This window comes from Lichenostomus cassidix, chromosome Z, assembly GCF_008360975.1.
Source record: "Lichenostomus cassidix isolate B80296 chromosome Z, HeHo_3.0, whole genome shotgun sequence".
NCBI classification, from domain to species: domain Eukaryota; kingdom Metazoa; phylum Chordata; class Aves; order Passeriformes; family Meliphagidae; genus Lichenostomus; species Lichenostomus cassidix.
In genome coordinates this window covers 63,032,735-63,047,492 of record NC_139511.1, presented here as the reverse complement: position 1 = coordinate 63,047,492, position 14,758 = coordinate 63,032,735, and the positions used below count along the sequence as shown (strand labels likewise).

Sequence of the window (14,758 nt, the reverse complement as noted above, 5' to 3'; positions counted from 1 at the left end):
TTGAATGCAAATTAAAAAAGCCCCGTTTAAAAAAAAAAAAAAAAAGAAAAAAAAAAAGAAGTTGTTACCTTGCCCAGGTGCCAAAAAGCTAGGATTAGAATATGGACTATCAACAGTCAAAGGAGAACCTAAGAAGGGAAAAGAAATGCAGGTAAGGTTGTTAAAAACAATCCAAAAAAACCCCCAAATCTAAGCCATAAAATATTTGTGCAAAAGCAGCAAAGTTGTTAAATCAAATACTTTAAATGTTTTATTTATAGTTAATTTATAGTTAAGCATTAAATTGCACTCATTTCTTATCAATCCAACACTCCACAAGCGAACCAAAGAGCAGCTGAAGCAGCATTTTTTTTGCCAGCATTCATGTGCTGTTTATTGCATACCTGTTGTCTGCATTGGAATTAATATTGTCCACATACTTTTTGTTGTTCCTCACTTTCTGAATGCTGAGCACTTAGTATTATTTTTCATTTTTACGTAGGGCAGATGGACAAATACTACAGCAACCCTTAACTTGAAACACTAAGTCTGAGACTGTTGACAGCCTCAAGTTCAGCTGTGAATACTCAATCTCCTCCTGCAAATTAAATCTGAGTATCTAATTCATGACCTCAAAAGATCAGGAACATATGCAGTCATCTACAAAAATGTCCATGTACCATTAGCAAGCAAGATGATGTATCACAGAAAAGGCAAGAAAACTGGCCCTCTGAAAATCTGGCTTTATCAAAGAATCAGTTCTTCTTGCTTAATTTACTACACTTCTCTCAACTTTGCAACACACAACAGCACAGAAGATAACACAGTGCCAATGCAGTCTCAGAGCACACTGTCATGTGTGCTAAGCAAAGCACACACTCACAAAAAAGCAGCATGCAAATGCTTGACTAGACTTTCAACAGTGGGGAAAAAGATGGAACTAAGTTAAAGGCGACTGGCCTTTTAATGGTAACATTATCATAATGTAGTTTCACATGGAAAGTTATGAGGAGGTTTAATGAATTTCTGTCAGCAGTGTCTGACCCACCACATGGGACATCCACAACATCAGAATCTTAATTTCACATGACAGTTCTCTACCCTTTGAGCAAACCGAGAAAGTAGTAGGAGAAGAATGGTGCCATCTTCCACCTGGACCTGTTACTGAAGCAAAATGGAAACATGTGCTTTGATACTAGGTTTGAAAGAAGCATTTATGACAGAACGACAAAAATATGCAAACGTTTAGACTAGGGAAAAATACATCTACTCCTAAAATGAGTCCCCTTGTTGACTACACAGCTTCCTGTCATTTCCCCCACAACTTAATTCCATTCTTAGTCTGCTCCTAACACCTGTTCTTCCATAGCTGCTGTTCTCTCCAGCTCAGATTTAATTTTAGATTCTTATGCATTGCTTCAGCTCTTGCCCATACTGTTACTGTTGCACACCCCAGGGCTTGGAAAGTGATGCCACTGATTCATTAAAACTAGCTAGCATTCTTAATGTTTTAATATTAGTTAATTATTCTGAAAAACAGGGTCAACAGTTTTTCCAAAGCTTCATCTTAGTTCAGCACATTTTTCTCCATTATTTAGGAACATGGATGTATGTAAAATATGGTAATGAAAAGGAGCTTTTTTGCATTCCATGCAAAGTTTATCTCCCAAGTTGCATAAAATTGAATGTCACATGTGAGATCACATGTGAGGAGGATCTTCTACATTAGTGAGTTCTTGATAAAAAAATAAAAATTTTAATTCAGTATTTCTATCAGAGCTTCAAATTCATCATTATGAATTTTTTTTAAAAACCCTTCAAATCTGGAAATCAGTAATGCATATTAAGGGACAGCAAATGTAGACATTTAAGTGAATCTGAGAATATAAAAAGGCCTCCACTCCAAGAAGCATCAAGATCTGAGGAGAAACATTAAGCAGTTTTCTCCTTGGTAGGTGGCACTGAAGACTGAAGCAGAAATCAAATGCTGGAGACGGAGCTTTTAAAGGGAGAAATCACTCCAAATAACTAGCTCATTCCTTGATCAAATTTCTTCTTCTTTCTCATAAGCAGTATCTGTAGAGGTACGACAATAATACTGTAGGAAAATATTGTTATAGCTACACAGCAACCAATTAAGCTTTGTGAAGACTGAAACACATTATTGATAAGTTGCTCTCCAGCTGCTGAAATCACTCTGGAAGTAACACCGTGAAGAACGTATACATTTGTCTTAATAGAGTATGTGCACTATGGACATGTAATTTGAGATAACATAAACACCTCATTAAATCCAAAAATCACTCAAGAGAAATGGATAAAGCTCTTGTCATTAACTAGTCAGTAAGAGGAAAAACAGTTTATTTAAGACAAAAAGAACACAAGTACTTGTGAAGACAAAACACAACATATTCAAGGAAAAAAAAAAAACCCTGTCTAAAACCATGAAATGCTTGTTACATACCTGCAGAAACAGGAGAACCCAAAATAGGTCCAACGTTGCTGGGAGGAGGCAGAGCTGATGGAAATCTCATTTGTGCTTCTCCACCATACCTGAAGTTTGCAAAACCAAAAATCCTCAACATGTCATACACAGTCCATTCAATTTTCATGTTTTTGAGAATTAACAGCAATTTTTGGTTCATTTAAAATGAGGAATAAAAATCTCAGTGTAGTTTTAAAGAGAAATTTACCAATTCCAAAGTCAGGCTTATGCTTTAGTATCTTTTCAAGGTCTGCTTCTACAGGGAAGTGGAAACAAGGGTACAGTTGAGATGAGCCATGCTTATCCTATCATCCACAATTGCTATTCATCTCTATCCTGTAGTGGTACATAAGCACTTTGCTATGTTTTCCCTTGCTAACACCCACCTCTCCAGAGTTATCATCCACATTTTGTCTCAGATTTTGTGCTGAAGTTAACTAAAGAGCAGCTATTCACCACTGACTGAAAGCAGCTGACTGACTTTAACACCTGCACAAGTTTTGGCAAGGAACAAGTACATTTTTGGGAACATAACACTCCAAGCTGCACATTTTATCATTACTCTCAACAGCTGTATCTTACTAGAAACTGTTTTCTCTTCTTGTGAGGACAGCCAAGAGACTCACAATACAAGGTCACAAGAATCCCATGAGGGCTCAATAAGGCCAATTGCAAGGTGCTTCACCTGGGTTGGGGCGATCCCAGACAGCACAGAAAACTCATTGAGAGCAGCCCTGTGGAGAATCACTTAGGGGTTCTAACGGATGAAGAGCTGGAAATAAACCAACAGTCTGCCCAAAAAACCAACACCATTCTGGACTGCATCAAAACAGGAATGGTCAGCAGGTTGAGGAAAGTGATTCTCCCCTTCTACTCTGTCCTTGTGATACCCCATGTGCACACCCTCACTGAACTCTGGGGTCCTCACTAGAAGAGAGACCTTGGACCCACTGGAGCAGCTCCAGAGGAGGCCATGAAAATCAGCAGGATGCTGGAGCAGCTCTGCTATGAAGACAGGTTGAGAGCTGGGGTAGTTCAGCTGGGAGATGAGAAGACTCTGGGGACACCTTATAGCACTTTCCGGGACTTAAAAGTGTGTCTTACAAAAATTAAGAGAGCAACTTTTTACAAGAGAAGATAGTGATAGGACAAGGGAGAATGGTTTTAAACTGAAAGATCAAAGAGATTTAGGTTAGGTATTAGGAAAAACCTCTTTACTGTGAGGTAGGTGAGGCACTGGAAGAGGCTGGCTGAAGACACTGAGAATATTCTACTCATTAGCATTCAAGGCCAGGATGGATGGGGCCTTAATGATCTAGCAGGTGGCATCCCTGTCCATGGCAACAACAACAACCACAGCCAAAACAATTAACCAACCAAAAGAAACCCCCAAATCGCCTCCCCCACCCAAATCATCAACACCTATAACCAAAAGTCACCAGGCCCTGAACTGGCAGGAGATTAAAAAGTCTGTGCAAGTGTTTAGTGGTTGTAGCAATCCTGAGCATAATATTCCTAACATACAGAATTGTAACTTACCTGAAGAATGCTCGAGTAGCCCAGGCAGACACTTGTCTATCAGATGCAGCATTAGAACAGGCCAAAATAAGGCAAGTGGCACAAGCCTGATCCTCCTAGAGCACATTACACTGTTAGTGTGATGTCTTATACAAGTTGGTAAGAAATGTATAGAAGTTATATTTCTTAATAACAAAAACAGTAAATACTTTCTGCATCATTTTATTTAGAATCCAAGGAAATCTGGTCTACCCAATTTTAGACAAGAAGTGAATCCTAGAAAGTTATTTCATTGTATCATGTAAGTTTTTGCTACAGTTTTCACAAACTCAGTGGTATTACTGGTAGGGAAGAGTCTCCATGCCTGACATTTAAGTATGACTAAGATTCATGCAATTTCTACAAAAACATAAATTACAACTGTGTTTGAAGAAAAAACACTTGTACAAATCATTGTCTGCATACTCTAATAACACGTTACAATATCAATTATGTTGTTTCCAAACACAAGAGAGTAGATTACAATGAACACTCACTACAGATACTACACAATACTAGTCATATTGTTTATTGTTTACCTTAAACAAAACCAGCTGCTAATAAAAAAAATAATTTGCCCAGACCAACTACACATCTTTCTACTGGCCTTCAAAATACAAAAACCCCTTGTACTGGTAGGAATTCAACTTTTTTATAAACTCTTCCTCTCCTGCTCTTTAAAGAACTTCTTGCTAAACTAAGAACTGCACTACACTTCTGCCTACAAGACATATAGGAATTTCAGAGAAAGTGAATTTCATGTTTTGTTTTTAGATACTATAAAATGAGAAATCATTTATACAATTTAGCTTTATGTAGGCAAAATAAAAATTCACCAATTACTTTAATTGGTAAATGAAACATTGCCCAGAAAATTGCAGCAACAATGAAAATACTACAAGTCTTCCATTTTTTGTAACACATCAAAAACTCTTACCTGATGCAACTTGAAAAATCTCTCAATCTCTTCTCCATCTCCACCTGTATTGCTCACAAGCAGATGCCGCAGCTGATCGACAGGTCTGAGTTTATGAAACATAAAGCTTCCCTAAAAGTAAGGCAAGCAAGTTAAAAAAACCTGTCTTTATTCTGTTTTATTCCAACACACCCATCCCCATGATATTTATCTTTAGCATTCTGAGTTTTCGTCTGCTGTACCTCCTGACCAAAATGTAACTGGTGCCCAAAGCACAGTTCCCAATCACTAGTGAGTCTAGGAAAGGTAGACAAAATACTGCAATGGCCATAAACGCTCCATAAACTGAGTTAATTTTGCTGCTCATAGCCTAACACAAAGCCCAGAATACAAATACATACAAGCATATGCAGAAAAGAAAGGCTTTGTGTATCTTGTAAATCCTGAAAACCGCCTGGAAGAAAAATGCTTGAAGAATTCAAGGCATGGTAAGACTTCACATTGATCACCTTCCCTGCATTCAAACTAACTACTGGAAAGGGCCCAATTAATGCCCTTAACAAAACAGCTGCTTTTAAACAAATCCAGTTTGCAGGTCTAGAGTTTGCAAGACATTAAAATTTAAACATTATTTGTTTTAAAAAAACCTATTGGTGAAGATACTGAGTGCCTAAAATATTGCTCAATGTAATGGGAAAAGTAGGAAAGATCATGTCTTTCTTTTTGTCGGTCTTTTTTAAAATCCTCTCAAAAAGTCCTTTTGAGAATTTTTCTAAAACAAATAAGCAATAATTTATTCAAATTCCAGTTGCCAACAATATTAACTCAGACTATATTTTCGGGGCAGACAGTGACTGTTTTAACTTCATATACTCAAGAGTATAACCAAGGCTAAAAGAACTTCCTAGATGATTTGTATCTGCAAGGGTTTCTGGAGAGCAACAAAAACTATTAATACACTGTATATGAGAAGTTGGTCTAAAAGCTTTGTGTAAATTTAAAATAGGTACAGGTAGTTCCAGCAATCTTCTTCCTGATTCATTTTAATGTTCAAAATATAATCCTTAAAACATATCTAAAATCATTCATGTACAGGTTTAGATGAGTAGTCTAATTTTATACCTATTCTTCTGCTTACCTACATCAAGAAAAGTAATAACTCACCTGGGCTGAAAGTAGGACAAACTTCTTAGGTGGCAGCATGTGTTGCTGCACAACAACAGGTGAATCAGTTATTGGAATAATGTCTTTATTTAGTGGTGTTACAATCTTCTGAACTTTAAATTCATCAACAGCAGAAAGAGCCCAGGAATGTCCATCAACACGGGTTGTCATCTAAACAACACATAGAAATTACCCAAAGGTTGGTAACCGACACAGATTTGCACATCCATGGTAATATTTTGCTAATTACCATTCTAAATTACACAGAATAGAACCTGCTTTTCACACAAGAAAACCCAGACAAAATAAGCAAGTTCTCATGATGTTTTCTGTGAACTACTTATTTGCGGGCAGTATTACTCAGGCATTTGTTATTGGGAAAGAAAAAATAGCTAGATTGCATCAAAATCATATAGAAGTCTGCTTTATACCTGTGTTTCCATCATTGGCTTTTGAAAAGGGAAAGAATCATGATTGACACACCACAGGATGTCATTATCCTCATTTTCTGAAGCTGCCATCAGTAAGACCCCTAGTAAGAATATTAAGTCCGTATTAGAAGCAATAATCATGCATTAAATGCCAAGGCATTAATTTATTCCTAAATTAGCATAAGTCAACCTAAGTCATCATACAATTTGAACAGCAAATAATATCTCCTGGGTTTGTACGTCATATGGTTCTTCAAAAGGTCACTTTTAATACTATTTCCCATCTAAAAGGTAACACAGATGTTTATGAAGATCAACGTAATAGTGACTGTCATATACAAAAATGTCATCTGAGCCACGGTCCACTGCTTACCTTTGCTATAAAGAGCTCTGTGAACCTTTGCAGGCTTCTCTACATTGGAAGAAGCTGAAAATCCAGGTGGCAAACGGACATGAACCAAGGTTAACATGGAAGGACGAGCTGTTGGATGTTTAAATTGTGAAGTACTAAAATACAGTCGGACACCTGAACAAAAGACAAAAAAGGTGACAAACTGTGCAGATACCACTCATTAATTTAAATAGAGGAAAATTAGCTCTGCTTTTTCACCTGCATGTGTGATTGCTAGTAGTTGACAGTCTATGGATTCAGAATTTTCAATCACTGCTATTTGAACAATAGGCTTAAATACCGAACGATCAATTGTTCTGAAAAATAAAACAAAAAATAAAACCCAATACACTTTTAATCCAAAGAAATAGGCAAACATTCTTCAAAACTGTATTGAGAGACTACGGCCTTAAAGGAAGCCTCTTACGTTGTAACTGTCATGAACATACCTGGCAATGCTCCCTGCAGCAGAAACTATAGCATTTTGTGAAAGAGAAGTAACCCTAGTCATTCCTTTACCATCTTGCCCCAAGTCATAAACCTGCAATGCAATAATACAGTTTAGTGATTCATGAATGAATTAATAAATACGGCCTCACTTATCAGGAAGCAAATCAAACCATATTTTAATTTCATACTCATGTTTACAAAGAGTTGAGGCTACTCTTTCCCCAGAAAAAAAGTATTTCAGGTCTTCAGCACACACATTGCTACACAAAGATAAACAGGAATACGGTCCTGACATAGCCGCAGAGAATTCTCAGGTATTGAGCGAAACTTTAAAAGGCATGTGCACACAATTACACAGATTAATTATGTAAGAGCAAAGAGTCATAAGAAGTCACATACTTGCAGGACTCCTTTTTCTGAGCGGGTGTACAAGATATTTCGAGAATTGTCAATAGCGATTTGAACTACCGGATCTGGGGAGGAGGGAAAAAAAAAGAGAAGCGAATCAACCTAGGATTTGTGAAGGCAAATTTAGGACAGAATACCTATAAAATAGTGAACTGTAAGCTAACAAAATCTGCCATCTCATACAGGACTCCTGCTGTAAGTTATTTAGAACAGCAATCAACTAACACAACTTTTAATAAACAAACAGACACCCTAGAGCAAAAAACTGTGTAATTTCAAAATAACTTTTCACTGAGCAGTGAAAGAGGTTGATTATTCACTTATATATTCTCCATGTTCATGGAGATCCCATGATAAGCACGTATCAAAATTTTGTGCTACAGACCATTAACGTCAGTCAGAAATGTCAATTTTTTCAGGTTTTGCTATCTATATTCTGAACTAGACACACCATCTGTCTTGATTTGTGCAATTCTTTTATAATAATCAACCACTGCAAGTATCATCAACAATAACTAAATGCTCTGAGTAACCAAAATATTCACACTGACTTCTTCGTAGTATTGTAAAAGGCTACATGGAATTATTGGCTAAGTCTTTTGCATCAGTACTTACCATCCTCTGAGAACGTGAACTGTAGTAATGATGGAATAAGGAAAGACAGCGCACTCTTTGAGTGATTGATTTTTCTACAGCGCTGGCTAAACCAGCCTGCTTCAGCCTACAATTTAAAACAAATACAGCATTGAAAGAAAAAGTAAAAAAAAAAATCCAAGCAAGGACTCATATTAAAAAGTTGTTAACGGGACACATGAAAACAAGTAAAGATCTAACCAAAAACTACTGATTTAATTTAACAGGCACGTATTATTAAATGAAAAGAAAATGGTGATCATTAAAAGGAACATTTTGAATTAAAAAAAATGTGCAGATGTCACAGTTTGAATTCAAGTTAACCAAAACTGCACTGCTATTCCCAACATAATTACTACTTCTACAAAGAAAATGCATGTACACTAAGCTGTTGTGCGACCAAGCCATGCAACAGAATTACAGAAGAAAAAAGACCGCGAACTTGACATGTTTTAGAACTATTATTGGGGAGATCCCACAACAATGAAAAAAGCCTCTGTGATTACACAACAATGAAAAAAGCCTGTGTGTCCACAGTCACCTGGTATGCTACTTCATACAAGCAGCCATCTTTTCCCGCCAAAAAGATCCGCCCATTATCAGTGGATGTGATTGCCAGGATGTAGGTGTTGTCAGTAGGGAGCGAATACAGAGGATCTGGTAGCAGCTGCATTCCGCCAGACATGCTGTCATTGAGCGACCCAGTCCCTTCAATAAATAAACAAATAAATCCTCTTCACTTTTCAAACTGTTTTAATAAATACTACAGGTCTGTGATAAGAAACATTTAAGAAATCAAAAAATTACAGCAAATTTCATAGTTACTGAATACACTCTGGAATAGCTTTTGTCCAACGGGAACTGAAGAGTAACAAAAGCATTCTATGTAGGTTTCCAAGGAAGGAAATGCAACGTTTTTAATTTCTATAGATGGTTGTCTCCTCTAAATCACACCAAGTCCAAAACACAGGTTTCTACTTGTTTTCTCTTTCACATCAACATATTACTAAAAAAAGCAAAGTATTATAATCCTCTTACTTTCCCCAAACAATTTTTTCTTTTAGTATATATGGCATAAACATGGCCTAACATGTTACAGGTTCTCAATTTCTGTTGTTAGAATACAAATGCCAACAAAGAAAATGAACTCTCTTCACTAGTTTCAGGATTCATGCTCATGTCTTCTTCTTCCTCTCCAACATGATGTTTAATTAACAGGAGCATTTGTTTCAAAAGCTTTTTATGTTAAATAAGGGAGTAATAAAACTCAATGCTTCTCACAGAGTCTGTGATCCAGCAAGTGCACACACCATAAAAATTATCTTCACTGCTTGTAACGTGATTTAAAGATTTAACAACTAGCAAGGCACTTAGCACATGAGATTATTTTTTTTGTTTTTTTCATGATTACCAATAAAACTGCCGTGTGTATTTGTTAATACACAACTGGGAATGAGGGAAGAAGAGCAAATTACCTGATTGTATATTAGAACAATGGAGCCCTAAAATTACAATATCCACAGGAGTAGCCAGAACAAGTAAGTGTCGTACATGAGGCTGGAAGATACCTAAATTAAAGAAAGAAAAGAAAATTTTAGTTTGTACTCTGCCTCTCAGATCACAATGAAGTAAGCAAATCAATCCAATGGAAAGCCACACCAACTAATTAAATGGAACAGTCAAATGTAAAGCCTAATGATCTGCAAAATTCTAGAATTAGAAATGATTATCAGCCAGCAGTTCAACTTCCAGTTAATGAAATACAGGGTCTTTAAAACTACATTTTTCTTACAAACATGCTTCTTTTAGACTCAACTCTCTTGCCAATTCAACTTTGACTTTAACACCATTTGAGCAGTAGTTACTGAAATAACTGGCAAAGCTAGAAATGAGAATCTCATGGAAATTATCACTTGAATATGTAAACTTATGAACAGTACCAGTGTTAAAATATGATGTAGCAAAAAAAACCTGCAAGTTTACCAGTGTAAATAATTGTTAGCTAAACATTATTTTTGGTTCATAATTAATTTCTGTTTCTAGACCCCATATATCTTGTGTGTACATATATACATGTAGATAAACCATAGATTTTCACACATCATAGAATCATTGAGGCTGGAAAATATCTCCAGGACAATTGAATCCAACCTTGAGACTGAATACCTCCATGTCAATTAAACCATAGCACTAAATGTCACATCCAGGCATTAACACATACTTATATACATGTAATACCTATACATATATAAGACCCAAAATATTTGTTTTTATATTACTTTCTATTTTTATCATATTAATTCTATCAAACATAAATGCATGTATATGAAGACTATAAAAATATACAGAAGGTTCAGTACTGCCTAACTCTAATCTCTGTCCTAATATTCCTTACCTGCCTTTGGCTTTACGAGGCCCACTGCAAGAATAGTTTCACTGAGGCCATCAAAATAAGCCAGATCTCCTCTGTCAATAAATAAACAAACAAAAAATGTATAAAATTTGCCATAAAGCATCACACAATAACTAAGTAAATAAAATCAATACATATTTAAAAATTCTTAAATAATTCTGTAACACTCCGAAGCCATCTGCATCTTTCACTTTCAGTGAAAGCAGTTCATTGAGTTGCTTGAAGATCCTATGGTCAAGTTTCAAACCTGAAATCCAACTGCAGTATTTTATATTTTTGAATACTGTTAATTCATAGTCTACTCTGAATTAAAATACAGCATCTGCAATACTTATTAAAATCCAGAGCAGGAAATTATATGGGCTTCTTTTGCCCCATGAAAATAATCTGAAGCAAAAATGCCCAACTTCCTCCCTACTATCATTAACACCATGCAGTGCTGGGGCTTTTTATGCAATGTATTTAATACACTGACAGAATGTAAATTTCTAGATAGTGGCTAACCTGAACTTTGTTCTTCTTAGGAAATGCAACAATATGTACAAAGTGGTTCTTACTACACAAATGGATTATACAGACAAATAACTACTATATGGACAAATAAAGCAAATATGCAAACTATGACCTTATTAATGCCATTTCAAAATACAATGAACTTATTTTTGGTTTTATGCATCCATAAAATAAGCAAGGACAGAGAGCTTCAATTACAATATTTCAAAATACTAATGCCCCATTACTCACCACTGTGGGAATGACTGGTCACTGTGCATGCATCTCAGCACTTATTAAATCTACTTATAAAAGTTAGGCAATTAAAATAATTATTTATTTTTTCAGGACAAGCAAAGCCCTTGCATAACTACAGCAGTAATTTCAGGATATTAGCTATGTCTAATCCAAGGCCATGTATTTTCCTTTCCCCCATCTCAGCTGATTTGGCAGCAGTATTACTAACTCTTAGAGATCCTTAAATACTTACTATTTAAAGTAAAACCTAAAAGGACTCAAGATCAGTTAACCTGAACAGCAAATCCCTATGGTGCCAGAAAACAATCTCTGCAGTTGCTGAATTCTGGTGCAATACCAATAAAACACCATGAGGAATGTACTCTCCACATACCCATCTTCGTAGTTCCACATGAAGATGTCACTGTCAATGGTCAGCCAAGCCCTGCTGATCTCTGGAAATACTCCCATCATACAATTACATTGCATATCTGAAGCATTGATGTAAGGATTAATTAAATGCATTTTGAGTAACAAAGGCAAAATCCTCTTCAGAGCTTTAAAAAAAAATTTAAATACAGTACTACACAAACAGTATACTTGAAAATTCTTCATATAGAAAACAATTCCACCACCAACTCTACAAAAATGGACCTTTTTACCACTTAAGGTGTTATTAAAACAACATGAACAACATTAAAGTTTTTTGCTAGGAGTCTGACAAGAAGATTGGAAAAGAAAAATAGGGAGGAAAGAAGTTCGCTTTTAATACTACTGCTTACACAATCTAAGACATTTGTTTTCATAAGGATACGTCCAAACTGCTCCACTAGCTCCGGTGGAAGTGGGACTCTGCGGACTGAGCTGATTTCTGGAAGATTGGGTATTGACAGCAAACCTGGTCCTTGTAAAGGATAATCCATGTCTGACATACCAGACACAGTAGGGCTACCTGCAAGTAAGAACAACAACAAAAAAAAATAGTCTTGATGCTGTCAAGTCTTTAAACATATAAATACTGCTAGTCATGAGATATGGGTGCACAAAAGTTTCTGTAGGAGCAAAACTACAAACAATAAACCTAAATTTCAAATCAGATATGAGCAAACACGTTTGCAAACGAACTCTCATCATAACTCACCCGGGTCCCAGCCTACTCTTTACCCCCTTTTTTACGTTGTATGGTCAGCGATTCTCATGAACAAGCCAGGAGCATATTCCTCCAGCTAGAAAAGCCGTCTGTAGTCCCAATACCAACTTAAAAATACCCACATACACCCACTGTTTTATGTGCTGTGTATCCATTACGCTGCCAGTTACACTGTGGCCACGAACACCACTGCACAACAGAATACAGATATTCTTCCTTTGCATCCAGCCACCTCCAGATATATATGAATGGAATGTCTCCCCGGAGCCCACTTCGCCAGGCAGTCGGTACTAACGGAGGAAATGCTGCCTCCACGTGTTAAAGAGAACAAAATACATGTTTGATGGGAGGAGGTATACCTTGTATCATAAGTGTGACATAAAGCTGCAGACATGTATAAGTCAAAGACGCTTAAGAGAGCTTTCCAGGCTGCTTTTAACTTAGGCAGGGTGGTGGGCACTTGGTTACCATAAAAGCATTCTGCACGGGACTTCCCAACAGGCAGAATGGAAAACCAGGGCCGTTTCCTTCACCTTTTAGAGGGACATGAGGCAAGTCCAGCCCAGCTCTCCCGCAGTTCTCACACCCACAACTCTCACCCGCGCTCTGAAGCGGACAGCGCTCGGCCCCCGCCCCAGCCCGACACCGAGACGCCCCCTCAGACCCGGCCCGGTCCCCGAGCAGCGCCCGCAGCCCGCACGCGTGTCCGGCCGGGCCGCGCCGGCCGAGGCCGCCCCGCGGCGGGGCTCGGGGCCGAAGGGACCCCGGGCGGGCGCTCCTCACTCACCGGGCGCCGGCACCGTCAGCAGCTCCGACAGGTCCGGGTAGCAGCGGTCGTCCTGGATCTGCCGGTCTATGATGCGGCCGGCGGCCTCCAGCGCCTCCTGCGCGGCGGGCGCGGCGGGGCTGGTCGCGGCGGGCATGGCGGCGGCGGCGGCACACTCACAGAGCCACACGGCGATGGCGGCGCCGCGCGCTCGCGCCGCTCCTCCGCCCGCCCAATCCCGGCAGGCTCCGCGCGCGAGGCCGCTTCCGGCGGCGGGAAACGCGGAGCGGAAGGGAGGGCAGGGCAGGGGCGGGGAGGGGAGCGGGAGGAGCGCTGTGCGCGGGGGGCGGGCAGCGGCGCCGGGACGGGGAGCTGATGGGGAGTGTCAGTGCAAGAGCCGACTGGGAGGGGGCCTCATCAATGTGCTTAAATAGCTACAGGCGGGGAGGTGGCGCCAATTGGGTGAGGCAGGCTGTGCTCGGCGGTGTTGAGCAATAGGACAAGAGGCAATGGGCAGAAAGCGATGCACAGGACGTCCCAGCTGAGTTTGCGAAAGAATGTGCAGGGGACCGGGCACACCGGAACAGACTGCCCCGAGAGGCTGTGGCGTCTCCCTCTCGCGAGCTATCCCCTTTGTTTGGACGCGATCGTGTGCCGTGGACTCTGCGATGGCCCTGCTTGAGCGGGGAGGCTGGGCCAGATGGCCCGCTGTGATCCTTCCAACCTCACCCATCCTGAGATCTGCTCCAGCAGGCTCAATGGGGCTGCGGTCCCTCGCCTGAGGGACAGGAGTGGTCTGCTGTGCTGCCCCTCAAAGGCACGGGGAGGCCCCGCGGAGGGCAGTGGGAAGCGACTCCTGTCCTGAGTGTGGCCCTGGGCAGCTCCCTGCCTTGCCTGCCCGCTCTGGTTGGGCCCCTGTGACAGCCCAGTCAAAAACAGAGTCTAGAATCACACCTAGGCATGGATCAGTCATCCGGTTGGAGTCATCGATCTCAGAGATCTTTTCTAACCTAAATGATTCCTACATGCTGCCAGCCTGATGTGATACTGTGGAATGACAGTGTAGGTCAGAGTGATCCAGACATGCGCAGATTTGGAAATAAAATCCAAGAGAGACAAGCAGCTACTGGAGACAGTTCAGCAAGGATAATAATAATAATAATAATAATAATAATAAATTATATAACAATATATGTAAAATGTACAGTATTATAGATATAGATATATACTAATAAGATTTATAATTATAATTAATAAAGATCAAGTAACATAAGTAAATAGAGTGA

At 39.2% G+C, this 14,758-nt stretch overlaps 1 protein-coding gene across 2 annotated transcripts in view; it reads right to left on the bottom strand.

Moving 5' to 3' along the window:
• Nucleotides 1-13,739, bottom strand: part of NUP155 (nucleoporin 155) — a 28,198-nt gene extending 14,459 nt beyond the window's left edge. The window contains exons 1-18 of one of the 2 annotated variants that reach the window (XM_085041966.1): nucleotides 13,494-13,739; nucleotides 12,371-12,508; nucleotides 11,951-12,047; nucleotides 10,810-10,880; nucleotides 9,890-9,982; nucleotides 8,956-9,122; nucleotides 8,397-8,502; nucleotides 7,773-7,846; nucleotides 7,373-7,464; nucleotides 7,143-7,240; nucleotides 6,906-7,058; nucleotides 6,533-6,633; nucleotides 6,102-6,272; nucleotides 4,959-5,069; nucleotides 4,004-4,098; nucleotides 2,444-2,532; nucleotides 1,081-1,143; nucleotides 69-128 (exon numbers count right to left, since the gene is read on the bottom strand). In XM_085041966.1, coding sequence (XP_084898092.1) covers nucleotides 69-128; nucleotides 1,081-1,143; nucleotides 2,444-2,532; nucleotides 4,004-4,098; nucleotides 4,959-5,069; nucleotides 6,102-6,272; nucleotides 6,533-6,633; nucleotides 6,906-7,058; nucleotides 7,143-7,240; nucleotides 7,373-7,464; nucleotides 7,773-7,846; nucleotides 8,397-8,502; nucleotides 8,956-9,122; nucleotides 9,890-9,982; nucleotides 10,810-10,880; nucleotides 11,951-12,047; nucleotides 12,371-12,508; nucleotides 13,494-13,629 — 1,915 coding nt within the window. In that variant the 5' untranslated portion in view covers nucleotides 13,630-13,739. The remainder of the gene's footprint in view (nucleotides 1-68; nucleotides 129-1,080; nucleotides 1,144-2,443; nucleotides 2,533-4,003; nucleotides 4,099-4,958; nucleotides 5,070-6,101; nucleotides 6,273-6,532; nucleotides 6,634-6,905; nucleotides 7,059-7,142; nucleotides 7,241-7,372; nucleotides 7,465-7,772; nucleotides 7,847-8,396; nucleotides 8,503-8,955; nucleotides 9,123-9,889; nucleotides 9,983-10,809; nucleotides 10,881-11,950; nucleotides 12,048-12,370; nucleotides 12,509-13,493) is intronic. The other variant, XM_085041967.1, reaches the window with a different exon arrangement.
• Between the last annotated feature and the right edge of the window lie 1,019 nt (nucleotides 13,740-14,758).